At 36.0% G+C, this 27,093-nt stretch overlaps 1 protein-coding gene across 1 annotated transcript; it reads right to left on the bottom strand.

The window, feature by feature from the left end:
• Window positions 1-206: 206 nt before the first annotated feature.
• Window positions 207-25,926, bottom strand: LOC132270231 (uncharacterized). The gene is made up of 5 exons (XM_059771425.1): window positions 25,811-25,926; window positions 23,833-24,033; window positions 539-1,553; window positions 387-441; window positions 207-277 (listed from the first exon to the last, which is right to left on the bottom strand). The coding sequence occupies exons 1-5, from the start codon at window positions 25,924-25,926 to the stop codon at window positions 207-209; spliced, it is 1,458 nt and encodes a 485-aa protein (XP_059627408.1).
• Between the last annotated feature and the right edge of the window lie 1,167 nt (window positions 25,927-27,093).

The following is a 27,093-nucleotide window of genomic DNA, read 5'->3' on the forward strand; positions in this document are numbered from 1 at the left end:
TGGAACCTAACTTATGAACATAGTCCAAAATAAGAGCATTATCTTAGCTTCCTTTCATTAGGACTGATCTATATATATTGACAAAATAACAGAGCAAAACAGAGCATTGTTTTCTTGATATATACTGTATTTCCTTGGCTTCTTCAACTATACAGGCATCTTCATTGGGACAAAATCATTTAGCAAAACACCACCCTTTTTATAATCTATTTGTCATTAGCTTCTTCAACTATAGGTGTATCATCACTTGACAAAATCACATAGCCAACCAAAGCACCTATAAAAATATAAGTCAACATGGCAAAATGAATGATAAAACAAACTAAGAAGGAAAACTTACCGCTATAATAAATTTTATATAGAACGTTGTAGAAAAATAGACTCACCTTGGTTTTCAAAAGTGTACTCATTGTTGTAGATGGAGAAGAACTTTCTCAAAAACTTTAGGATCACAATGCAACTGAGAAGGAAGATTACCATTTCTCTTTAATTGATCTTTTCCCATGTGTGGTAGTTTGTAATTATTTCCTCCATAAACCTTCATAGTCTCAATCATGCATTCTTGCAATGTTAAGAAAACACAATTGAGGGTTTCCGTTACTAATTCATTGAAAAAAATTTCTACTGCATCAATCAACTCAGCAATTGTAGTGGGAGCTTGTTGGTGTTGTAGGGATTGAATTGCCCGAAAATATCCAAGATCTAAAACATTCATATCCGGGTTATTCGGAGGTTGAAAACACAAACGAATATCAAACCCATCCTTACACGCAGCTTCTAAAAATTCTGAATCTCGTGGATCAATGTGGGGTCTTGCATTGTCTTGTTGAATGAATATTGTCTCTGTCATACTAGAACATAGCCATCTTTTTCGAATTGCTGGTAAGACTTTTTCAATTAAGCATGATCGAATGACATCTTTAGTTACCGACAATATCAGCTTTGTCTCCAATGTTTCAGCCATACGATTCTTGCTATTTCGTTTAGCAGGCTTCTTGTATGTAAACTGAAATATTCCAATCTTCCCACTGAACTCCTTATTCCGATGCATATCAAATCGCAGTCGAGCAACTGCTGCTAGAAACATAACTTTGGTGATGAATCTTTTGTTTCTACAGGTACATAATGGTTCAACTTCTTCAGGGAGAAGATAATACTTCTCTGCTTCTTTAGACATGAAAAACCATTTTTCATCAATATGCACAAAGTTATACATATTACAAAAAATTGGTCTGCTAGCAAGAGTATATGACTCAAGTATTGACAAACAGAATAACAACCTTTCCTTCGTATTCTCATCAGTGAGATGAGGCTTTACTGCATTTGAATGTCGTCTAATTACACCTTCTTGAATTCGCCGATGAAGTGTCAATTTAGCAACTTCCATAGCCACCGATAATGAACGAATGTTTGTACGCCGGCGAAGAGGAATTTCTGAGACTTTAGTGAGGTTAATTTGCAACCGTTTGTGAACAAATCTTCTTGCTCTTCTATCGGACACATCAATTGCGAGACCAGTTGAAAAACATGATACTGCTTGCTTCCAAATTCGGCTAATTGTTTTAACGTTTATAGAGAATAATTCAGCCGTGGAATTTATCGAGCCCTTTCTCAGTGAACCATTCACACTTTACCTCAGCAACGTTTCCACAATAGCTTAACAATCCTGATTGGTTAAATGTTTTTTTGACTTTCGCTGGTCGGAACATGCCTCTGGCAAGGCTTCCATTTAAAATTAGAAACCTTGGAGTGGTAGAGAAGTACTGTAACAAAATAGATAAGTATTGCAGAGTTTGTGGGATTCTAGTATGTTAAGGAGTTTGTTGGAGAGAGGAGTTTGTGGAAGAGAGTACCAAAACAGTGAGGTAATAGTGGAGAAAAGAATTTGTTTTAAAGTTAAATTTTGAATTGATAGGATGCTTCAAAATTTACCGTGAACAGAGTTTTGCTGAAATTGATGAAAGAAATTCATTTGGCGCCAAACTAAATTCTGTTTTAAAATTTTACTAAATCTCTGCATTGTAAAAACTTCAATGGTTACTACTGTAATACTATATTTTTCACAAGGGTAAAAATGGAACTTCACTTATTCTTTATACAATAAAAAACACTCTCATAAAAAGTTGGAATCCCAATACATCCCAACTTTTGTGGGATGGAGGGAGTATGAAAATGGAGCCATTTCTTTTATCAACGGATGTTACTACTCAAAGTGATCAAATTGGGTGGGCATCTTGGGAATTTGTATAATTCCGAATCCTCACAATCTTTTGCCACTCAATTAGCCTTGTTTGTGGGCGTTCATACTCCCACCTTCACTAACACCCTTTAACGCTTTAAGTTTTATTAACCTAGCTGGGTGTGTCTAGTTTTGGAAGGTTAACGTTTTTGGCATTACTGTGGTTTATGTGTTTATCGGTAGATCTTTGTTCTTTCCTTTGTAGATGCCGTATGGCGGGTTTTTTTGCCAAGTTAAAAAAAAAATAAATAAAAGAGCTTGTATGGTTTGGGGGGCAAAATTGATCGACGCCCTCTATATAGTCCTATTTTACAAAGATTCGTACTATTACGAGTGATATATTTTGACACACATCAGATCTACAAGCTAGAAAGTTTAACTTTTGAATTATGCTTTCAACTTATGCGTCTAGATTTTCTGTTATAAGAGTTATTCTTTACCTTTGCTATCGCAGCTTGGCAATCACAATAGATAGTTATTGTTGGAATTACTTGTGGCCAAAGTGGTATATCAACTAGAAAACTCCTTAAATATTGAACTCCTTCACGTGTTTTATCTAAAACAATAAAGCACACACACCTTTTAGGTAACATTGTACGGTTGTAAACGTTTACCCACAATATTCAACAGTATTCAATCATCAGAAGGCAGCATCCCAAATTTGATGAATCCACTTATACACAATAACTTATATCCACTTAAAAGCTAAATATTATATATAAAAAGTATAAATTACTTTGCAAAAGAATTTTGTAAGCAGTAGCCTTGAAATAAAAAGAATAGGCTTCGACCCTTAAAGTATATGGCGCGCTCTCTCTTTCTCGCTATATATATATATATGCGTGTATTTCAATGTAGGACATTATCTTAAACTTCATTAATTTATTGTTTAGACGATAGTATTATTTCAGCTTTGAGTTTTAATTGGGGCTCCATGTTTTACGAATTCCTGAGTTGTACTTTGGAGGATTTTATTTATGATTACTTATGGAGGATCATTATTATGAGAGTATTTCTTAGAGATTGTTATCAAAGGAGTTTATTTTTTTTATTATTTAGATTTCCTTTCAGAGTATAATTATTTCTTCTTATTTCATTTTGTAATCCGTGCTTGTTTTAAATATTAATTGTTTTGATATCCCTAGGTCTTCGGGTGTGTGCCTGGCTAACCTACACGTGAAAATTTAGGGGTATCATAAATGAACAAGAGAAATAATTGCTTGAGTAAATGCTCTTGAATGCTCTTTCAAATGTTCGCTCTAAGATGGATCTTACCTTATTTAATGCATACTCTTATATAAAGTCGTTTGACTGTTGAAAGTAGATGAGAGGCATTAATTATAGAAATATGGCTGTTGATGATAAGTGACAAGTATTTAATGTGATTCCAGTCGTTAAAAGTATTTATAGGTAAACAAATAACCTGTTACATGGCTTGATCTACTCGATCAGATGAGATCCAGATCTTATCTGATCGGTTAAATACTTCTCTATGATCGATTACATGAAGATGAATACAAAAGACATTCTCTACATTAGTTCATCTGATCGATTACTTGGTGCGAACTAACCTGTTACTTTATGTGATCTGATCAGTTACATGATGTGATGTAATCGGTTACATAATGCTTTGTAGAACAACTTGTTCTCTGTTTTGATACATCTGATCGATTACTTTATGTAATCTAGTTGATTACTTCATGTGATATGATCGGTTACATGTGGTGATCTTATTGGTTACGTCATGCTTTATAGGGAAACCATGTTCTTTATCTCCGACCGATTAGATTTTTCTATCTAACCGGTTACGTGGTGTCTATAGAGAGATATGTTTTCTATCTCATGCATCTAATCGGTTAAATCATTTCATCTAACCCGTTACATGAACTGTAAGTTAGATTTTCTTAAGTGAAAAGTCTTAAATGCCCTTAGAGATGCTTTTTAGGAATGAATGCATTAATCTATAGATATGAGTTTCAAATGGGTTCATAAATTACTTTGACATTGAATCCTAAACACTAACCAAGCTATCCACCCCTTTCTTCAAGCTTTGTCCATAATCATTTCAATCTTCAAGGTAATATTGATTTCTTCTTTAAAGTTGCTTGCATCTTGTTTCTTTATACATTTTTGTACAATTTTGCTCTTCAGATATATGATCTTTAATCTGCATACTCATTGTAAACATTAGTCTGAGAACCACATTAATGGTCTGTAATCATTAAAATCATTAGATTGTCGTTGGATGAAACCTTTAGGTCAACAGATATATATGATAAGTTATGTATGGGCAAATGTGTCTTTGTAGATTTAAACCTTACTTAGGGTAGGCATGTTGGAATATTCATTAGCTGCCCAGTTAGTTTGATGTCTTGAATTGTTCAGCTTTATGATGTGAATTTGTGTAATATACTACACACATAAATCTTTATAGTGCTATTGATTCTTATAGTTTTGCACTTTTTTCGGCCATGAGCTATACCATGCTTTCATGAGGGCTCTACAGAATTTGCCTTAAATTCTAATAGAAAGCGACCCCACTTCCACACTCATATAATTAATTCTATTAAGAATGTCTTGCTACATTCCACTTGATAATTAAGCTATAGACTTATTAAGAGAAAAACTTAACCTATTGTGTATTAATGCAGAGGGATATCTTGCAACCAATTTACCAAGTGGTTTACACGAACCGCTTATAACTGGTTTTCCTATTGAACCTAGATCTTGGATTCCTCCGATCACATTAGCTGGTTTCCATTATGTTGGTTGATTAACCAATAGGTTGTAAGCCATCCCTCTTGATGTTAAATAAACATTTTATCTCGGTAAACTCTTGGTTAGTGGATCCACAAGCTAGATAGTTTAACTTCAAGAAGTCGTTGGTTATAATACCACAATTTAAGAAGAGTTGTGTTGTTGAATTATGCTTTCAACTTATGCGTCTAGATTTTCTATTATAAGAGTTATTTCATTGCCTTTTCTATCGTAGCTTGGCAGTCACAATGGATAGTTATCATTGGAACTGGTTGTGGCCAAAGTGGTATATCAACTAGAAAACTCCTTAAATATTGAACTTTTTTACATGTTTTATCTAAAACAATAAAACACACACTTCTTTTAGGTAACATTGTACGGTTGTAAACGTTTAGCCACAAGATTCAATAGTATTCAATCGTCAGAAGGCAGCACCCCAAATTTGATGAATCCAGCAAATCAACAGTAACTTGTATCCACTTAAAAGCTAAATACTATATATAAAAAGTATAGATAAATTTGCGAAAGAATTTTATAGGCAGTAGGCTTGAAACAAAAGAATAGGCTTCGATCCTTAAAGTATATAGCGCGCTCTCTCTCTCTTTCTATATATATATATATATATGTATTTTCAATGTAGGACATTATCTTAAACTTCATTTATTTATTGTTTAGACGATATTATTATTTCAATGTTAGGTTTTAATTTAGGTTCCATGTTTTACGAATACCTGAGTTGTACCTTATTTAACGAATTCCTGAGTTGTACTTTGAATGATTTTATTTATGGTTACTTATGGAGGATCATTATTATGAGAGTATTTCTTGGAGATTATTATCAGAGGAGTTTATTTTTTTATTATTTAGTTTTCCTTTCAAAGTATAATTATTTATTCTTATTTCATTTTGTAATCCGTGCTTGTTTTAAATATTAATTGTTTTGATATCCTCGGGTCTTCGGGTGTGGGTTTGACCAACTTACATGTGAAAATTTGGGGTGTTACAAATGAACAAGAGAATAATTACTTGAGTAAATGCTCTTGAATGCTCTTTCAAATGTTCTCTCTAAGATGGATCTTACCTTATTTAATGCATACTCTTATATAGAGTCTTTTGACTATTGAAGGTAGAAGAGAGGCATTAATTACAGAAATATAGCTGTTAAAGATAAGTGACAAGTATTTAATGTGATTTCAGTTGTTAAAAGTATTTATAGGTAAACAAATAACCTGTTACATGGCTTGATCTACTAGATCAGATGAGATCCAAATCTCATCTGATCGGTTAAATACTTCTCTATGATCGATTACATGAAGATGAATGCAAAAGACATTCTCTACGTTAGTTCATTTGATCGATTACTTGGTGTGAACTAACCAGTTACTTCATGTGATCTGATCGGTTACATGATGTGATGTAATCGGTTACATAATGCTTTGTAGAACAAATTGTTCTCTATTTTAATACATCTGGTCGATTACTTTATGTAATCTAGTTGATTACTTCATGTGATCTGATCGGTTACGTCATGCTTTGCAGGGAAACCATGTTCTTTGTCTCCGACCGATTAGATTCTTCTATATAACCGATTACGTGGTGTCTATAGAGAGATATGCTTTCTGTCTCATGCATCTAATCAGTTAAATCATTTCATCTAACCGGTTACATGAATTATAAGTTCGATTTTCTTAAGTGAAAAGTCTTAAATGTTCTTGGAGATGCTTTTTAGGAATGAATGCATTAATCCATAGATATGAGCTTTAAATGGATTCATAAATTACTTTAACATTGAATCCTAAACAATCACCAAGCTATCTACCCCTTTCTTCAAGCCTTGTCCATGATCGTTTAAATCTTCGAGGTAATATTGATTTCTTCTTTAAAGTTGCTTGCATCTTTTTTCTTTATGCATTTTTGTACAAATTTGCTCTTCATATATATGATCTTTAATCTGCATACTTATTTTAAACATTAGTTTGAGAACCACATTAATGGTTTGTAATCATCAAAATCATTAATACGACGACCTTGGATTTTTACAAACCCAGTGTGTCCTGTGATGACCCGAAACGGATCCAAAAATGCGAAAGCAAGAAACAAGACAATGGTTTCCCAAGACACAACACACCTCTAAGATCCTAAGATGACCTTCCATGAGGTCACGGAACCCAAGGGATAAAGTGCGGAAGCAAGAGATCGAAAAAATAGCAATTTAAGCCCCCAGGGGCAAAATAGTGAAAATATGGATTTGGGTGCCACTAAGTACACCGTTTGAAAGACAATGAAAAAATAATCAAGATGAACTCAAGAATCACATGATTCGGAGTCCGGATGAAGGAGAAACTGTAAGACGAAGAAAAATAAGCACTTAAGGCTAAAAGGGTAAACTAGTAATTCCAAACTGAATTGGGTACCCCCATGAACACCATTGGATAGACAGCAAAAAATTAACAAAGATGGACTTAAGAATCACTTGATTTGGAGTCCGGACGGCAAAGATATCAAGTCTTGAAGTCGAAGGAAGGGAAACCCCATCTCGGTTTGAATCAAATCCTGATACTACTTCACTAAAACTTGAATATCTTGAGCTACAAATAGAATCTAAAACTGTAATTGGTACCATTGGAAATCTTATTTTTCGGCACGGTCAATTTAGACTCAAGAACGGACCAATTCGGAGTTAAAACAAAGGAGATACGATGACCCAAAGTCAGAGGTGCAGTGCTGAACCAGACACACACACATGAATAGTACGGATGAGCGCTCATCCAATGGCGATAAGCGCTCGTACAGAGCATGCCCCAGGGAAAAAACCCACTACCCTATTTACTAGTGTTCGTCCCCCATGGACGAGCGCTCGTCCTGCAGACAAGCTTAACAGCTTTTTGAGTTTGAAATGTCATTTTGAGGATTTTCTAAGCCTTTTTGAAAAAAAACACAAAGAAGAACACCCCCCCCCCCCCCAAAAAAATCATGTTTTATACCCAACCACACGAACAGAACAAAAAAACTCGCTGTAAAATGTTTAGAATGCCCCTAGATCAGATTAGGCTCAAAACGGCAAAAATGCAACTTTGCACCAAGTATGCATTTGACCCCAAATGCATTTCTAGGCTGAAACGAATTTGCACGCAAACATAATTAGTGATTTTGAGCGCGCAGGAATGGTCTACGGCTCCCGAAAACAGCCGATACAAAATCCGACCCCCCGACGACGAAAAAGGCGAATATGCACATGAAATGAAAATTTTGAAATTTAAAATTAACAAATGATTGCAAATTACCGTTAGCACTTAGCCATACTTCATACATGATTAATGAGACCCTATGAAAGAATAAAAATGGAATTCTCACACCGGATGCAACCATGGTAAAACAATAACTTGTCATTTTTCAATATTTTCATAATATTTCATGAAGTCAAAAGTTACATAGGATACAAAATAATTGTCATTGGCCTTTGGCCTCATCTCATACATATCAAATACATTCCAAAAGGTGTGCTTATACACACATTACATGTTTGAAATCAAATATACAAGTTTTGAAATATAAAGCTACAAAATGACATTTCATGCTAACATTTGCATGAAATGTAAAATTAAAAGTTGCAAGTCACCCAAGGAATGATGTGCATCTTGAATCAAGGCATCCGTACCTGAAAAATCACCCGATAATTTTGGGGTGAGTAAACAAGTCACTCGTAGGGAATGAGCATGCATAGACTCAACTTTTTACAGATTTTTACATTAACATGAAACTATTCAAAAGGATCATGCCATCTAACGTCTATGTCAAAGTGAGACTCAGGGATCATCGTAAGCTACCATAGCTCATTTATAGTATAAATCACATCATTCGTGCAATTTAAACAATATAGAAGCATGTTATACGAAGCAACAAGATATAGATTTTCAAAGCCATCAACTTGAAATATACAATACAAAAATAACTTAAGTGGGTTATGGCACCTAATGTCTATGTTCCAAATGAATTTATATGATCATTCCTAAGCTACATTTGAACATTTAAAACACCAGTCACAATATCGATGCAATTTAACCAACATTGGAACTTCCAATACAACGCATAAACCATGATTTCTCAAAGTTAACATCTTGAAACTCAAAATGGGAAATCAAACAAGGAACAACAAGTTACAACATCATCTAGTTATCAACTTGAAATGAAATGCGAAATCAAACAAGGTGGATACTTGGACATCACGTCGGATCAGTCCGACACCATAGTTACTTTAGGGTTACTAGCCTATGGGTAACCTCCCTCTGTGCGCACTAGACTATAGGGGGGACATTCTCCTGTACTAGAACCATGTCTTAGCCGTAGTCAAACAACGACATCCCCAAGTTTCCAAATTCAACAAGTTGTGCAACAACGTATATATCAACATGTATATACAAGATAATCAACTATGTATCATGCACAACCAAATTTGGAAACACATACAATACATGCTCTAAGTCCACAACTACTATGGCATGAAAAATGTCAAAAACAAAGTGTGCAACTCATTACACAAGACAACAATATATTTCACGAAGAAAACATATTCTCATGGATATAAATATAACAACTATGTTATCCAATGCTCAAAACATAACCAAGTGAATATCCAACAAGTCCAAGTCCATGATTTAAACATAGAAACAACTTCTAGAATACAATTAAATCCATGGAGCAATTAGATAGAATTTAATTAAATAAAAATAATTAAATTCTCTAGATTTCAAATCAATTCCAAATAACCTCAAATTAATATATGTTAAACAATATAGCATGGTCATTACATATATCAAATCAAAAGTGCAAAATGAGCAAGACATCATCATGTAGATTTTAATTAATTTAAATTAATTAAATCTCTAAGTTTCAAAAGTTGTTCGAATGATCCAAAATTAATATATATCAAGGATTAAGCCACGGTCATGCCATATATCAAGTCTAAAGTGGAATACAAACAACATACAATTAAGTAGAATTTAAATCAAATTAAATTCATTAAATCTCTAGATTTGAAAACTCATTTAAATCATCCCAAATTAATATATAACAAAGATCAAGTCATGGCCATGCCATATACCAAGTCTAAAGTGAGTTTATGCAAATTACGAATTAATCATTAATTTCTCAAATTAACATAAGACATGCATACAACTTGTACATCATTACAAAAGCAATTAATTCACTTAGAAAAATAAACTAGAACACCCCCTACCTCACTAGAGAAGTGTCTCTTTAGAATCCAAGAAAAATCAACACAAAATGGCAAACCCTTCAAGGGTTATGTAGACGTGGATGAGGAGAATAAAAAGTATTTCAAGCTTTATGGTCTAAGGTGAGTGGAAGGGCCTCAAAAATCAAAGTCAAGGCCTAAGCATCAAACTTCTCTAATGGTGGCTAGGGTTTTTGGTGAGGAAGAAAATGATACAATGTGATAAAATGTGAGTGGAGGAAATAGAAATCCTCCCCTCACTATGTGATCTTACACCATGGTCAACACACACATCTTTGGTCAATTACACAAAAACTCTCATTTAACCACATAATTCCAAAGTAGCCCAAAAATAATTGCAAGTAGGTCCCTCCTCTAAATATCTTGCAAACTTAATTGTAAAATGGTTCTGAAGACAAAAATAATTACTTATAGTAATTACACAAATAACCCCAAAAGAAAGAAGAATTCCAAAGAAGTGTGCATCCACACCCCTAAGGAAAAAAGTACACTACTAGCATACATTTCTAAGAAAGTAAAAATACAAATTTCTAAGAAATCATATACCATGAGTGCATGCAAAAGTGGACACCAATTTGAACGCGAAAAGTGAGGTTGTGCCAACAAAGTGACAAACGGGAAAAGGACGAAAAGTGAATAGTGTCAAAAAAGTGAAAATGTGGAAATGACTCGGTCCTTAAAGGAAGTCGTCAATCCAAAGGAAAGAGTCTTGGAAACCATTCTCGAGCACTCGAGACAACACCAAGAGACGAGAAACCGAACACAGAAAAGAAAAGGCAACGAAAAAAAAAAAATTATCCGTAAAATTTGAGGAAAAAGGAAAGGAAGGAAAACAACCGGGTCATTATAACCTTCCCACCTTAAAGGGATTTCATCTCCGAAATCTAGTCCCAACAAAACAAAAGGCAAAACCAGGATAACTATGGAGTACATCTCCGAGTATCCCAGACAACATGCTGCAAAAGTAATCCCAAAATTAAAGGACAACGTACAAACCAATGTCAGTCGCACCCATGTGTTTACAACAGGACAACCTCTCAAAAGAAAAGTGACCACACGACTACATGACAAGTCAAAAGTCACACATAGAACCCAAGGTCAGACAAAGGAATGGAAGACAACAACCATAAGCATTCCTCATGACCAACCATCATACAGATCCGAAACAACCACCAAAAGAACTCCAAGATAATCATATATCATATCAAGGTACTAAACAAAGACGATGTGGTAGCACAAATAGTGACCAGAACCTGCCCATGACGTACTTAAATATGTGGTAACAATGACAGCGCCTCGTGCTCGCCCACACTTACTCGTCAGTAAGGTAGCATCGACAGCAACTAGCACCTGCCCATAGTACACAACTTGTACGATAGCATGACAGTATAAGGTACTAGTTCATAACCTGCCCCCACTAGGTCTACCCATGAAACCTCTTGATACTAATGACATCAATGTCAAAAATGATCATTACCTAAAGCACTACAGAAATCAACATTTCGTGAGAGTTGAGATATGGTCCAAAGATGTCTGGCCAAACCATTCTGGCCAATCCCAAAACTCTAACAACAATGCCATAGGTACCGCTACGCTTAAGGCCTTAAATCCTCAGTATAAGTAAAGCTAGCAATGTACTCCTACATTGAAAACACCTTTATCAATGACCTTAGTCACAAATCCCAAGCCTGACAAGCAAAACAACATCTCCAAAATCCCAGATATCATCCTGAAATAGATCAACTACAAGATCACACTGTAATCAAATATCAGATTCACATCCCTATCACGGATAACTAATTCCTCGAAAAATAAGTCCACCACGTGGCACACACACCAAAATCCTGACTATCAAGGTCATAAAATAATCTCTCGAAACCGTGCTTGGCATTACCAAGCTAAATCAAAATTCCTCAATTTCAATCCATAAACAATCACTGGAACTATGATTGCTTAAAACTATGCCTAGCCATAACTAGGACGAGAAAACTTCATAAACAAGTCATATCTAATAGCAATCCTCCAAAACTTCTCCTAAGAGTCAACCATAGCCAGGTCTCCAATACCAAAGCAAGTCTCCTAAAGACATCCTTAAATAGCGTCAAGCTCACACAACGAATCAACCAAATCCTCAATCAAATGGACACAAGTCCCTGTAAAATGATCTCACATCAATCCACTCATTCTGAGCATAGCAAACTCCGTCAACAACTATGGCAAAACTCCCCAAGGGAAGACACGAAAGAAAGGGAACCACCAGTCCTAAAAAGAATAACACCACGACTCCATATCTAAAATGAAAGACAACAAGGTCAAAGACTTCGCTCCCTACATGGAAGTAAGTTGACCAAAATCAATCAAATCCTCACCAAGGACTCAAGACAACGATGGTGATCCTCACAGACCAACAAACCCCAAAATCGTGCATAACGCAATGAAGAGAAGAGACTCACTCCTTGTGAAGTCCCTAACACGAACCAAGAAAGAGATGAGAAACCCTATTCTCCCACAGGTGTCAACACGACAAACACAAAAAAAGAAGGAGCATTCTTCCCACCTTAGGGAAGTGGACAGCTCAAGATAAAACAAATGTGACAACTCCTCTATAAGGAATTTCACAACGAAACCATTGCAGAAACTGACATACAACTATGTGCAACCGAGGGGAAACAAAAGGGAAAACTAAACATGGAAGTCATGCATATAACAAGGAATGCAACTACCAGATAAGAAAATCTACTCGCATAGATAAAATCAAGGGTACATACGACATATCTCCACATAAACACAAAAACATGTCATTAAGGCACAGTAAAAACATGGCATCTCTAAGCATGTATGTAAGGCATGCTAATGTCACACAACAAGAAGACAAATGTGGATACACTTCCACCTACTCATGCATCACAATATCATAAATCATACTACTAACATGGTAGTAAACGAAACTGCAAAAGATAAAATGATGCAATAATGAACCCAATAGACATTGTGTCCTAGAGTGTCTAGGTAAAAGGAATGACCAATCCTAGTCGTAAACTAACTCCAAAACCCAATGGAATAACAACTTGTCTCAAAACAAATGTGAGCCCTTACCACAATGGTAAGACTCTAATAATCCATCTCCAAATCTAAAGGTGACACTACAAGTGACACTAACAATGCAATTCTCTCACTAACCTAAAACATCGATTAATCCACTCAATAGTGTCATCACACAAGGTGAACTCAAACGAAATGGTTACTCTAGCCATACAATCGAACAATCAAATCAATCTCAAGAATCGTCCCCAAAATGACCATCAATCACCGACCAAAAGGACTATGCCTATCAGAACAAAAGCCTACACTGACCCTATTTGAGTTGCACAATAGCTGCCCAGTACGACAGCATGACAGTGCCAAGCACCCACCCACAACATACCCACCTACAAAATTACAATCTCAGAGGAATCGGTCCCAACCAACAAAGTAGCCTAAGAGGTCCATAACCTTATCATGGGCTGAAACCAACAAATCCAGCACTACGGCTATGCCTAATGGCTCACCTCACGAGAGCCTAAACAAAAGGTGACCCTCTACCTATCCAAAGCCAACGTTAGGTCAACAACGACTTAAACTTCCATGAAACCAAATTGACACATGCCAACAACATCAAAGAAGGGTGCCTAAACATAACTAGACACACCAACCATCGCACTAAGTGCAAACTCACCAAACAACCCAACCTCAAGTCAAACATCCCATGACTAATCCCAAGTCCTGTCAAATATGCAAAACAATCATGCATATACAAATCTAATCTAGCAAACACCATATGTCATGCTCTTTACAATAGAATTAAATCATGCTAAACAAACGACATACCACATATAGCACATATCACATAAACATGTTATCAAACCAAAACATGTTATCATGAAGCATATTAACATATAGAGCAAGGCAATACAAACATGATATGCACCCAAAACCCATCGTCCATAGGTTTTCGAACCTAGGTTCTCTGATACCACCTGTGACGACCCTGAATTTTTACAAACCCAGTGTGTCCTGTGATGACCCGAAACGGATCCAAAAATGCGAAAGTAAGAAACAAGACAACGGTCTCCCAAGGCACAACACACCTCTAAGACCCTAAGATGACCTTCTATGAGGTTACGAAACCCAAGGGATAAAGTGCGGAAGCAAGAGATCAGAAAAATAGCAATTTAAGCCCCCAGGGGCAAAGTAGTCATTTCTAAAAAAATAGATTCTAGTGCCTCCAAGCACACTGCTGGAAAGACAATGAAAAACTAATCAAGATGGACTCAAGAATCGCATGATTCGGAGTCCGGACGAAGGAGAAACGACAAGACAAAGAAAAATGAGCACTTAAGGCTAAAAGGGTAAACTGGTAATTCCAAACTAAAATGGGTACCCCCGTGTACACCATTGGATAGACAACAAAAAATTAACAAATATGGACTTAAGAATCACTTGATTCGAAGTCCGAACAACAAAGATATCAAGTCCGGTTCGAACCAAATCCTGACACAACTTCATTAAAACTTGAATATCTTGAGATACAAATGGAATCTAAAACTATAATTGGTACCATTGGAAAGCTTATTTTGAGACGGTTAATTTAGACTTAAGAACAGACCAATTTGGAGTTAAAATGAAGAAGATACAATGACCCAAAGTTGGAGTTACAGTGCCGAACCAAATAGACACACACACACACACACGAACAGTACGGACGAGCGGTCGTCCAAGGGCGATGAGTGCTCATATAAAGCACACCCCAGGGCAAAAACCCACTGCCCTAGTTACGAGCGCTTGTCTTGCAGACAAGACTAGCAGCTCTTTGAGTTTGAAATGTGATTTTGAGGAATTTCTGGGCCGGCCTTTTTGAAAAAAACACAAAGAAACCCCCCCCCCCCCAAATCATATTTTCTACCTGACTACGCGGACAAAAACAAAAAACTCGCTGTAAAATGTCTAGAATACCCCTAGATCAGATTCGGCTCAAAACGGCAAAAATAAAACTTTGCACCAAGTATGCATTTGACCCCAAATGCATTTCTAGGCTGAAATGAATATGCACGCAAACGTAATTAGTGATTATGAGCACGCGGGAATGGTTCTCGGCTCTCGAAAACTGCCGATACAAAATCCAATCCCACGACGGCCAAAAAGGCGAATATGCACATGAAATGAAAAATTTGAAATTTAAAATTAACAAATGATTGCAAATTACCGTTTGGCCCTTGGCCACACTTCATACATGATTAATGAGACCCTATGAAAGAATAAAAATGGAATTCCCACACCCGATGCAACCATGGTGAAACAATAACTTGTCATTTTTTAATATTTTCATAATATTTCATAAAGTCAAAAGTTACATAGGATATAAAATAATTGTCATTGGCCTCTGGCCTCATCTCATACATATCAAATACATTCCAAAAGGTGTGCTTATACAACATTACATGTTTGAAATCAAATATACAAGTTTTGACATATAAAGCTACAAAATGACATTTTATGCTAACATTTGCATGAAATGTAAAATTAAAAGTTACAAGTCACCCAAGGAATGATGTGCATCTCGAATCAAGGCATCTGTACCTGACAAATCACTTGATAACTTTGGGATGAATAAAAAAATTACTCGTAGGGAATGAGCATCCATAGACTCAACTTTTTACAGATTTTTACATTAACATGAAACTATTTATAAGGATCATGCCACCTAACGTCTATGTCAAAGTGAGACTTAGGGATCATCGTAAGCTACCATAACTTATTTCTAGTATAAATCAAATCATTCAGGCAATTCAAACAACATAGAAGCATGTTATACAAAGCAATAGATATAGATTCTCAAAGCCATCAACTTGAAATCTATAATACGAAAACAACTAAAGTGGGTTATGCTACCAAACGTCTATATTCCAAATGAATCTATAGGATCATTCCTAAGCTACATTTGAATATTTAAAACACCAGTCACAATATCGATGCAATTTAACCAACGTTGGAACTTCCAATACAACACATAAAGTATGATTTCTCAAAGTTAAAATCTTGAAACTCAAAATGGGAAATCAAACAAGGAACAACAAGTTACAACATCATCTAGTCATCAACTTGAAATGAAATGTGAAATCAAACAAGGTGGATACTTGGACATCACGTCGAATCAGATTGACACCATAGTTACTTTACGATTACTAGCCTATGGGTAACCTCCCTATGTACGCACCAGACTATAGGGGGACATTCCCTCGTACTAGAACCATGTCCTAGCCATAGTCAAACAACGGCATCCCTAAGTTTCTAAAATTAACAAGTTGTGCAACAACGTATATATCAACATGTATATACAAGATAATCAACTATCTACCACGCACAACCAAATTTGGAAACACATACAATACATGCTCTAAGTCCATAACTACTATGGCATGAAAAATTTCAAAAACAAAGTGTGCAATTCATTACACAAGACAACAATATATTCCATGAAGAAAACATATTCTTATGAATATAAATATAACAACTATGTTATCCAATGCTCAAAACATAACCAAGTGAATATACAACAAGTCCAAGTCCATGATTTAAACATAGAAACAACTTCTAGAATACAATTAAATCCATGGAGTAATTAGATAGAATTTAATTAAATAAAAATAATTAAATTCTCTAGATTTCAAATCAATTCCAAATAGCCTCAAATTAGTATATGTTAAACAACATAACATGGTTATTACATATATCAAATCAAAAGTGCAAAATGAGCAAGACATCATCATGTAGAATTTAATTAATTTAAAATTAATTAAATCTCTAAGTTTGAAAAGTTGTTCAAATGATCCAAAATTAATATATATCAAGGATTAAGCCATTACCATGCCATATATCAAGTCTAAAGTGGAATACAAACAAGATACAATTAAGTAGAATTAAATCAAATTAAATTCATTAAATCTCTAGATTTGAAAACTCATTTAAATCATCCCAAATTAATATATAACAAAGATCAAGTTATGGTCATGCCATATACCAAGTCTAAAGTGAGTTTATGCAAGTTACAATTAATCATTAATTTCTCAAATTAACATAAGACATGCATACAACTTGTACATCATTACAAAAGCAATTAATTCACTTAGAAAAATAAACTAGAACACCCCTACCTCATTAGAGAAGTGTCTCTCTAGAATCCAAGAAAAATCAACACAAAATGGCAAACCCTTCAAGGGTTATGTAGACGTGGATGAGGAGAATAAAAAGTATTTCAAGTTTTATGGTCTAAGGTGAGTGGAAGGGCCTTAAAAATCAAAGTCAATGCCTAAGCATCAAGCTTCTCTAATGGTGGCTAGGGTTTTTAGTGAGGAAGAAAATGATACAATGTGATAAAGTGTGAGTGGAGGAAATAGAAATCCTCCCCTCATTATATGATCTTACACCATGGTCAACACACACATCTTTGGTCAATTGCATAAAAACCCTCATTTAACCACATAATTCCAAAGTAGCCCAAAAATAATTGCAAGTAGGTCCCTCCTCTAAATATCTTGCAAACTTAATTGTAAAATGGTCCTCAAGACAAAAAAAATTATTTATAGTAATTACACAAATAACCACAAAAGAAAGAAAAATTCCAAAGAAGTGTGCATCCACACCCCTAAAGAAAAAAGCACACTACTAGCATGCATTTCTAAAAAATAAAAAATACAAATTTCTAAGAAATCATATACCATGAGTGCATGCAAAAGTGGACACCAATCCAAACGCGAAAAGTGAGGTTGTGCCAACAAAGTGACAAACGGGAAAAGGACGAAAAGTGAATAGTGTAAAAAAGGTGAAAATGTAAAAATGACTCGGTCCTTAAAGGAAATCGTCAATTTAAAGGAAAGAGTCTCGAAAATCATTCTTGAGCACTCGAGACGACACCAATAGACGAGAAACCAAACACAGAAAAGAAAGGACAACGAAAAAAAAAAAATTTATCTGTAAAATTTGAGGAAAAAGGAAAAAAAGGAAAACAACCGGGTCATTATAATTAAATTGTTGTTGGATGAAACCTTTAGGTCAACAGATATATGATAAGTTATGTATGGGCAAATGTGTCTTTGTAGATTTAAACCTTACTTAGTGTAGGCATGTTAGAATATTCATTACTGCCCAGTGAGTTTGCTGTCTTGAATTGTCTAGCTTTATGATGTGAATTTGTGTAATATACCACACACATAAATCTTTGTAGTGTTATTGATTCTTATAGTTTTGCACATTTTTCAGCCATGAGCTATATCTTGCTTTCATGAGGTTTCTACTGAATTTGCCTTAAATTCTCATAGGAAGCGACCCCACTTCCACACTCATATAGGTAAGTCTATTAAGAATGTTTTGCTACATTCCACTTGATAATTAAGCCATAGACTTATTAATAGACTTACTAAGAGAAAAACTTAACCTATTATGTATTAATGCAGAGGGATATCTTGTAACCAATTTGCCAAGTGCTTCACACGAACCGCTCATAATTGGTTTTCCTATTGAACCTAGATCTTGGATTCCTCCAATCACATTAGTTGGGTTTCCATTATGTTAGTAGATTTACCAATAGTGTGTAAGCCATCCCTCTTGATGTTAAATAAACCTTTTATCTCAGTAAACTCTTGGTTAGTGGATCTGCAAGTTAGAAAGTTTAACTTCAAGAAGTTGTTGGTTATAATACCACCATTTAAGAGGAGTTGTTTTGTTGAATTATGCTTTCAACTTATACATATAGATTTTCTGTTATAGTTATTCTTTATCTTTGCTATCGCAGCTTGGCAATCACAATGGATAGTTATCGTTGGAACTGGTTGTGGCTAAAGTGGTATATCAACTAGAAAACTCCTTAAATATTGAACTTCTTCACATGTTTTATCTAAAACAATTAAACACACACTTCTTTTAGGAAACATTGTACGGTTGTCAACGTCTACCCATAAGATTCAACAATATTCAATTGTCAGATGGCAACACCCCAAATTTGATGAATCCAGCAAATCAGCAGTAACTTGTATCCACTTAAAAGCTAAATATTGTACATAAAAAGTATAGATATCTTTGTTAAAGAATTTTGTAGGCGGTAAGCTTGAAACAAAAGAATAGGCTTCGATCCTTAAAGTATATGGCGATCTCTCTCTCTCTCTCTCTCTCTATATATATATATATATATATATATATATACTGTGAGAAGTCGTGTGTACCACCAAATTGGTGTTGTGTGATGTGACTAAGTTTGAATTTATAGAATGCCACTACCACTGCTAACTATTATTGTAGCTAGAGTGAGTAGGGATCATCCCAAGGGAAATGAACGGTATTTTGGAATCAATGATGGAGTAGTAGGTCGAATGATCAAAAGATGGTTTGATTTGATTAAACTATTAGTTCAATTAAAACAATGAAATTAAATGACAATCTAGAAATTAGGGAAAGATATGTGAGAGAGAGGTTGTAATACCCCTAATTTTAAAAGGATAGTCTCGGTATTTATTTATTTGTTACCACAATGAAGCCGAGTCCACGTGGGAACGAGAGGATGTCATTTGCTCCAGGAACTAATCAGACTTTAAATTGATCTATTATGCATGCTAATTCTGGTATAAACAATGTTAGATGAATTTATTTGTAATTGATTGATCTTGCAATTTATGCCATGAGTATTTGTTTTGATTGATGTTAATGATGCCTAATTGATTTATATATATATTACTGGAATGATTCACGACTTAGTTCAGACTCTTAGGACCATCAACAATGGAGAACAGAGGGATTAGAACTCGTCGGAGACGAGGAAGATGATACAGAACAGGGTGAGAGCCGGCTCACAAGGGGTGAGAGCCGGCTCCTAAAAAGGAATTATTTTGATAACTCTCAGAGGGAGAGAGCTGGCTCCATGAAGTTGAGAGCCTGCTCCCTCAAGATGAGAGCTTATTCTCACAAGGACAGAGCTTGCTCACACGAGGACAGAGCTTGCTCTCACAAGGATAGAGCTTGTTCTTAAGGGGACAGAGCTTGCTCCCTCATTTAAAAGCTTACTTCATCGCTGCTACTTTAATATTTTGGGATTTTTGGCTATTGTTTTAAGGTTTGGAATGTTCCAGGGATGTGTAGGTTATTATGGGTTATTTAAATGACTACAGTGAGCATGTTAAATACCTAGAATGCATAATTAATAATTATATGCTATAGAATGATAAACAATGTGAAATTTTAATTAAATTTACATGTTGTTAATGGATTGATTAATTGCCTAGTATTATTCTAGCAATCTAAATTGATGATATATGATTTTAATCATGCGTTAACAGTATTATATGATCATGCTATTATTTGATTTTTATTATGCTTGTTTCTAGAATTAACTAATGTCTTATTTCAATTATTTCATCAATTATTGGGCTATATGGATGTAATGCACCGGTATGGGATGGTGGCATTCTAAGGACGGATTAACCAAAAAAGTTAAATCCTACCTATTTATTATAAGGAATGGATTAACCAAATAAGTTAAGTCATCCCTATTTATGTCAAGCCACTTATCAGTTGAATGACATTTTTATCTTATGCTTATACGGACTTTATATATATGATTATGTTGCCAAGATGTGAGATTGAGACTCAGGATCTATGGTTAGGGAGTGTATACTGCCCTGGGAAGTCTCGTTGGTTATAGGAGTGTTGAGAACCCTAGTACGTTGAGGTACTCACGCCCACTATTTGTGCGTTTTGCATGTTACCTTCTATTCAGGTTTAGTCCGTCCTATAGTCCAACGGTAGCCCGTTAGTGTGGATCTTTTTATAAATATATATAAATATATATATATATATATATATTTATTTATGGATTACTAGTTGTTGTTGAGTTAACTAGGATGTATACGTGTATCGAGTCTCTACTTGGAATGTAGTAGAGTAAAACTTGTTTGTGGGCCTGACCCATCATTATTTTTCAGGTGTTCATCAGCTGCAGGGATAAAGACTGTTCGTGCTAAACAGAGATAATTATTCATTCTTCCGACTACGTAGTGCTCTTCTTTATATTTTAGTTTTGGATTTGATTACAATTTAGCTATTTTTCAGTTGGGATATTATTAAGGGTCCACTAGATGGATTTCCGAGTTGTAATGATATTGGAGGTTTTAAATTATTCTATTTAGAGGATAATTTATTTATTAAGTTATGGATTTATTATTTAGTTTCTTTCATCTTAATTATTATTTATTCTTTAATTTTTCTTGTATTCTATGCTTGTTTATATACTTAATTGTTTGGTATCCCTCAGATCTGTGCTCGGACTTGATCACCCGTGGCTCTAGAATCTAGGGGTATCACAGTTGGTATCAGAGCACTCCAGGTTCAAGTGTCTCTAGGATTCTTTCGTATAAGACTTCTGCGTAGCATATTCTTTTGTTTAGAGCTTAAGTTTAGAATTCATTGTATTCCTTTACGGTCCGCTTAAAACGTACTGATGCCAATTTTATTTTGTGATTTCAGAATGATTGGCACTAGGAAAAGGATGTGGTCTGCAATGAAAGCAAAGAAGGACCCAAAAAAGAAAAAGATTACTTCGACGATTCCTCTGCGAAGGTAGACCAAGAAAGCAGAATTGGAGACCAAGGAATTATTTCTAGTAAGTGTTGTTTCAGAGTATAAGCCAAGGAAGATTTCTTGTGTGTAAGATTGGCCACCATACTGTGGACCCAACATAACTTTGGTGGTGCTCGAAGTTGAGACAAGTGGAGAGGAGGACCCCGAAGAAGATCATAATGAAGGAGATACTAGAGCATCCAAGAAGGGGGTACCGGATCTTAAGGATGATTGCTCTTTTACGAGTGATATTTATTACTAGTAGTAGTGGAAATATTATTGGAAGTGTAGTACTGTTTAAATTACGTGCACTAGGATTTTTTTTAAAAGAATATATAATGATTATTCTTTTGGCAGTTTATGGTTTAAAGAAGTTCTTAATAAAGTGAACTGGTGGTTTTGGCATCTTAATTGTGTTTCATAAGAGTATTTTTGAGATATTTCCATAAATAATTTTATTAAACTATAATGGAATGTGTATGTTGCGATAATAAAGGAATATTATAATGGAGTGATTGGTATTTGGGCAAGTAAACAAATTTTTGCTTATAGGTACGTTGTGTGGAGATGGGACATTTACCAATGAGTTTATGAAAGAAACTTGTGGGAATCAATTCTATAAGTTTGATTGCAAAAGAGACAATTTGGCACTTTCGAGGGTAGTTGCTATACTTGTGTAGAGTTTAGCACACTTCTAGGCAGTGCCCCAAGACAGGATAGGGACAGCATGTGCAGCAGGGATAGAGACCTAAGTGTCTAAAGTCTTTTTAGAATGATATGGGGTGTTCATAGAGGATTTGTTGGTTTATCACTAAAACTATGAATTGAGAAATGCATAAAATGGTAATGCTACGAAATAAATAGGCAAAGACAATTAAAAAGAACTAGGGAAGTGAATCCGCACAAAACCCTAAACACATGCTAGATCAAGACTAAATTGGGGATAGATAATATATATATAATGGTCAAGAATTATATAGCAACACATGGTTACCCTATAATCATCAAGAAGTTCATTAAATCAAAACAAGAATGATCCATCAAAAGTTCATACATTTGAACTACCTAAACTAGGGTGTAACATCAAACCTACTACCTTAAGCAAAAGACTATCAAGCCATTAATCAAATGATAAAACACATGAAGCTAGGAATCAAGTATAAACCATCAAAGGGAATACCTAAGCAATGGACTATTAAGTTTCTCTATCAACATGTCATGAAAATCACTCATAATCTTATTCCCATTGTCACCATGAAAATGTAAGCATTAAGATTAATATAAGGATCATCAAAGACAAGATAATTAACTTACATCAATCATTTAGGAACATTGAAATTCATTACAAAAAGTAATATGCTCTAAATTATGAGAAGACCAAAAATTATACATATTTATCCCCAAAATAGAGCCTAATCTAAAATATGATTACAAGGGAAGGCATCATCACCTCCCTAGATGGAGGTTTAGTTACCCATTAATGCAAGGAGTGGAGAGAAGGAATAAGAAGAATTCTCCATTGTTGCACCTTGAGCTCCAAGAACACCCAAAAAGCTCTCCACCTCCCTTCTAGCTCTTCAATTATGAGATATGAGATATCTATCATCAAACCCCCTTCTTATCCTCCAAAACCTACTCCCCATACTCCAAAATCCCGAGCTCCCCCCTTTGGCTCAATCTCCACCACATAAAAGGAAGATAAGGGAACAAGAATGCTGAAAAAAAGGGGCAGGTGATCTGCTTGCAGAGGGCCGGCGGGCGCCCGCGAGGCGCCGGCAGGCACCCGCGGAAGCTGCGGCTCGCGAGGATGGTGCTGGCATGTTTGGCGGGCGCCTGTGGCGCGATGGTGGGTGCCCGCGATGGTGCGTGGGAGCTACTGCGGGGGCTTCTGCAAGGCGTCGCGAAACTAGACAGAGAGGTGAGGCATTCGGCGGGAGCTTGCCTTTGCAACATTTTCAAGGCTTCTTGCAAGCCTTCTTCAAACAGGACCATGGATACACTCCCACGACGAACACTCAGCCATGACTTCATAAAACGACAACAGGAGAAGTCAGGTCCAAAAGATGACTCCCCGGCACAGCGCACGTATATCAACATAATTGATGCCAAAACCGCTTCTTTGATCAAATTCAGGGAGACCGACCTGAAACAAGACAAAAGTGCAAAAATAAATTAAAACTGTACATTCTACTCCATTAACAGACTTAACTAATGCAAGAAAGGGCGCTTGAATATGCAATATTCGCCGCTTATCACACCCCCAAACTTACATTTTGCTAGTCCCTTAGCAAAACAAAATATAGAATCGAGCAAAAATGACAACATGCATCAATCATTAAGCAAGAAATATATCTATGAAGCTCAAATGTAATATGGAATGACAAAAAATTGGAGGAAGTTCCATTAACAAACTACCTTGCATATATGAAGCCTTAATAATCAAAATGGCAAAAATGAGTTCAATCTTAAATGCATCAATCATTAAACTCTGTATAAAAACTTCAATTATCATTTCTTGAATAACATGAACTCTAACTTCAGTGAAAGTGAGCCGAATTCCTAATATGCAGCTTTTACCCTCTTCTTCCAATCCCAATAACACATTTTCACATCCTTAAATCTCCTTCAAAATGAGGTCCCTATGGCATAATTTTATTCATAATGCAACTTTTATTGCTTATTGAGAATTCTGTTGTTCAAACAAAAGAAAGCTAACTATTGGTTGTGCAATGCCAAAATCCTTTAAGCTTTCTAACCAACCCATGTAGCAAGCATTAGGCCAACAACTCCCAAACTAGATGGTTTTAGGGTGCTAAGTGTAGAAACACTCCTAGGGCTTAATAACTCAAGCTGGAAAGGCTATGAACTTCGACGAACCAAATTTATTTATTTATTTTTTGAATAACCGTGCAATGTCTAGGTTCTTTAAGCTTTCTAATCAACCCATGTAACAAGCGTTAGGCCAACAATTCCCAAACCAGATGGTTTTAGGGTGCTAAGTGTAGAAACACTCCTAGGGCTTAATAACTCGAGCTGGAAAGGCTATGAACTTCGACTGGTCATTGATTGCTCTTTTTTTTTTTTTTTTTTTTTTTTTTGCCAAGGGTATCCGTTCATTAGGGTCATTAATTCAGATCACTGAGTCCCGATCAAGGTCAATTTGGATTGCATGCCTCACAATTAGGTTTCCGGTGTTCAAATGTGCAATGTGAAGCATAAAAGAGTATGAAATCCGACAAGAATTTAATTAAAGTCTTTATACAAACCAACTATGAATCACCATGCTTATTTCAAAAGTTTCCTTATTTTCAAAAATTATCTTGGCTTTTATACACAAAGTATTAAGTACATGCTTCAACCTTCAACAAGTTCCATGGTTACACTATCATTGCTTTCAACAACATGATTTTATTAACTTATGAGCATAAAAAATGAGCAAAAATCATACGAATGAAAGCACATGCACCCCCAAACTTGAATGTCACATTGTCCTCAATGTGAGAAGACAAAGGATAAGAGAATTAGAAAGAAAACTGGAGAGTGCGAAGAACAATAGTACCAAGTTGAGGAGGAATAGAGTGGCGGTGCAAAAATAAGCCACTTTGTGAATTCCAAGAGCATACCCCCAAACTCGAAATCAAACACCTGTCAAAAGCATTTATACAGAGCAAGAATCAAATGAATCCAAAAATTACTAACGATAATTGCAATTTATTTCAAAGCTAAAATCCATGCAAACTAACAAAAGAGATGCAGTTAAAAGTTTAAAAGAAATGGAAAAGAAATGCCAAACGGGGCCCAAAAGAAGTCTAAAGTAGTACTACTACAAAAGGGAAATAAAACGAGAAACAGGAAATCAATCCTCTATCGGCGTGGAGGAGGAAGCACCAGGTGCGCCTGGCGCCGGGTCAATCAATGACTGGAGCATAGCCTGCAAAATCTCTTGATTCTCCTGGGTTTTCTGGACGACACCCTCTATAGCATCAGAAAAAGCATCGAGACGAGCATCCAAAGCGAGATACTCGGCGCGAGTCATGACATCTGGCGGCCGGACAAAAGTGGCAGCTGGAAAAGGGGGGGCATCAGGAGGAGGAGGAGCAGGAGCCACAGGGGGGGCCGGAGCACCCCAATCCAATGCGTCACCAATGCGGGCCTGATAGGACGTCTGAAGTTGAGCTGTGCTGGACTTCCAGACCCCAAGGTTGAAGTGCAACACATTTTTCTCTTTCTGTTCACCACGGGGAACTCGAAACCCCATATTTTTGAGCAGCCTTGTAATAAGGTATGGAAATGGGAATGCCCAGGTTGTGGTGGTGCGCGACTAAACCAAGATTAATTCCTTGTAGATTTTTAGCAATTGGTCCTAGACAAGTTGTGGGACACAAAACCAACACTCCTTTTCAGCATAGTAGAAGGTTTTCAGAAATTCCCCCTTTCGCTCGGAATGGCCTGGCACGGGTAGGACGTTCTTGGCCAGGACCGAATCGAGAAACCATAGCCGGCAAGGTAAGAAAGATTTATTGGTGCTTGTGGTTCTGTTTCCGATGAATTAACCATGACAAATTTCTCCCACAATGTCTATTAAGGTAGGCTGATCGGGACCTTTAACATAAAGGGGGAGGCTGGCCTCATCCACTGGCGAAATCAAGGGGCAATCCATAGCCATAGCAAGGTCATCGAGGTCGAATTCATAATCATAGTCATCAATGGTGGTTTTGATTTTGTTCGGTTCCTCACATGAGTGGACCATGTTGGCATAGAATAAACAGACCGCACACGGGAAGTAAGAATGAGCGCGCGGTTTGAAAGTAGAGGATAGGCCACGAGCCCTCAATTCGCGGACGGACCATGCGGTCTCCACATTGCTCTCAAAAGTAGGTGTAATATCAAAACGAGCTTCGGTTTCAATTGGCCATTCAGCCCAATTTGGGGGCGGAGGAGCATTAGAGGGGCCCTCGGATGACCTAGCACGCTTGGAAATAACCCTAGGAGCCATTAGAATGAAGAAAATTGGTTCAGGACTTTTGTCAAACACCTGGTATGCAACAGAAATTAGAAGAGAGCAAAATGAGGTTAGAAAGGTGAAAATTCCAAAAATTTGCATCAAAAATCAACTATGCACAATCCCAACAAATTCTACAACCTTTACCACATCAATCCCATCCTTTATTGATCCATAAATTGAAAGAAAGGAAGAAGAAGA

Source organism: Cornus florida, unplaced genomic scaffold, assembly GCF_030987335.1.
Source record: "Cornus florida cultivar Cherokee Brave unplaced genomic scaffold, ASM3098733v1 CherokeeBrave_3.0.0_Hap2_Chr01, whole genome shotgun sequence".
NCBI lineage: Eukaryota > Viridiplantae > Streptophyta > Magnoliopsida > Cornales > Cornaceae > Cornus > Cornus florida.

Excerpts from the sequence above, each read along its gene's own strand:
- LOC132270231 (XM_059771425.1), bottom strand. The coding sequence starts at position 25,926 with ATGACTCGCGCCGAGTATCTCGCTTTGGATGCTCGTCTCGATGCTTTT. Across the intron at positions 24,034-25,810 it reads ATTTTGCAGGCTATGCTCCA|GTCGGTCTCCCTGAATTTGA; the intron begins GTCATTGATTGA and ends GTCTTGTTTCAG. Across the intron at positions 442-538 it reads GCATGATTGAGACTATGAAG|TTTTTGAGAAAGTTCTTCTC; the intron begins GTTTATGGAGGA and ends GTGATCCTAAAG.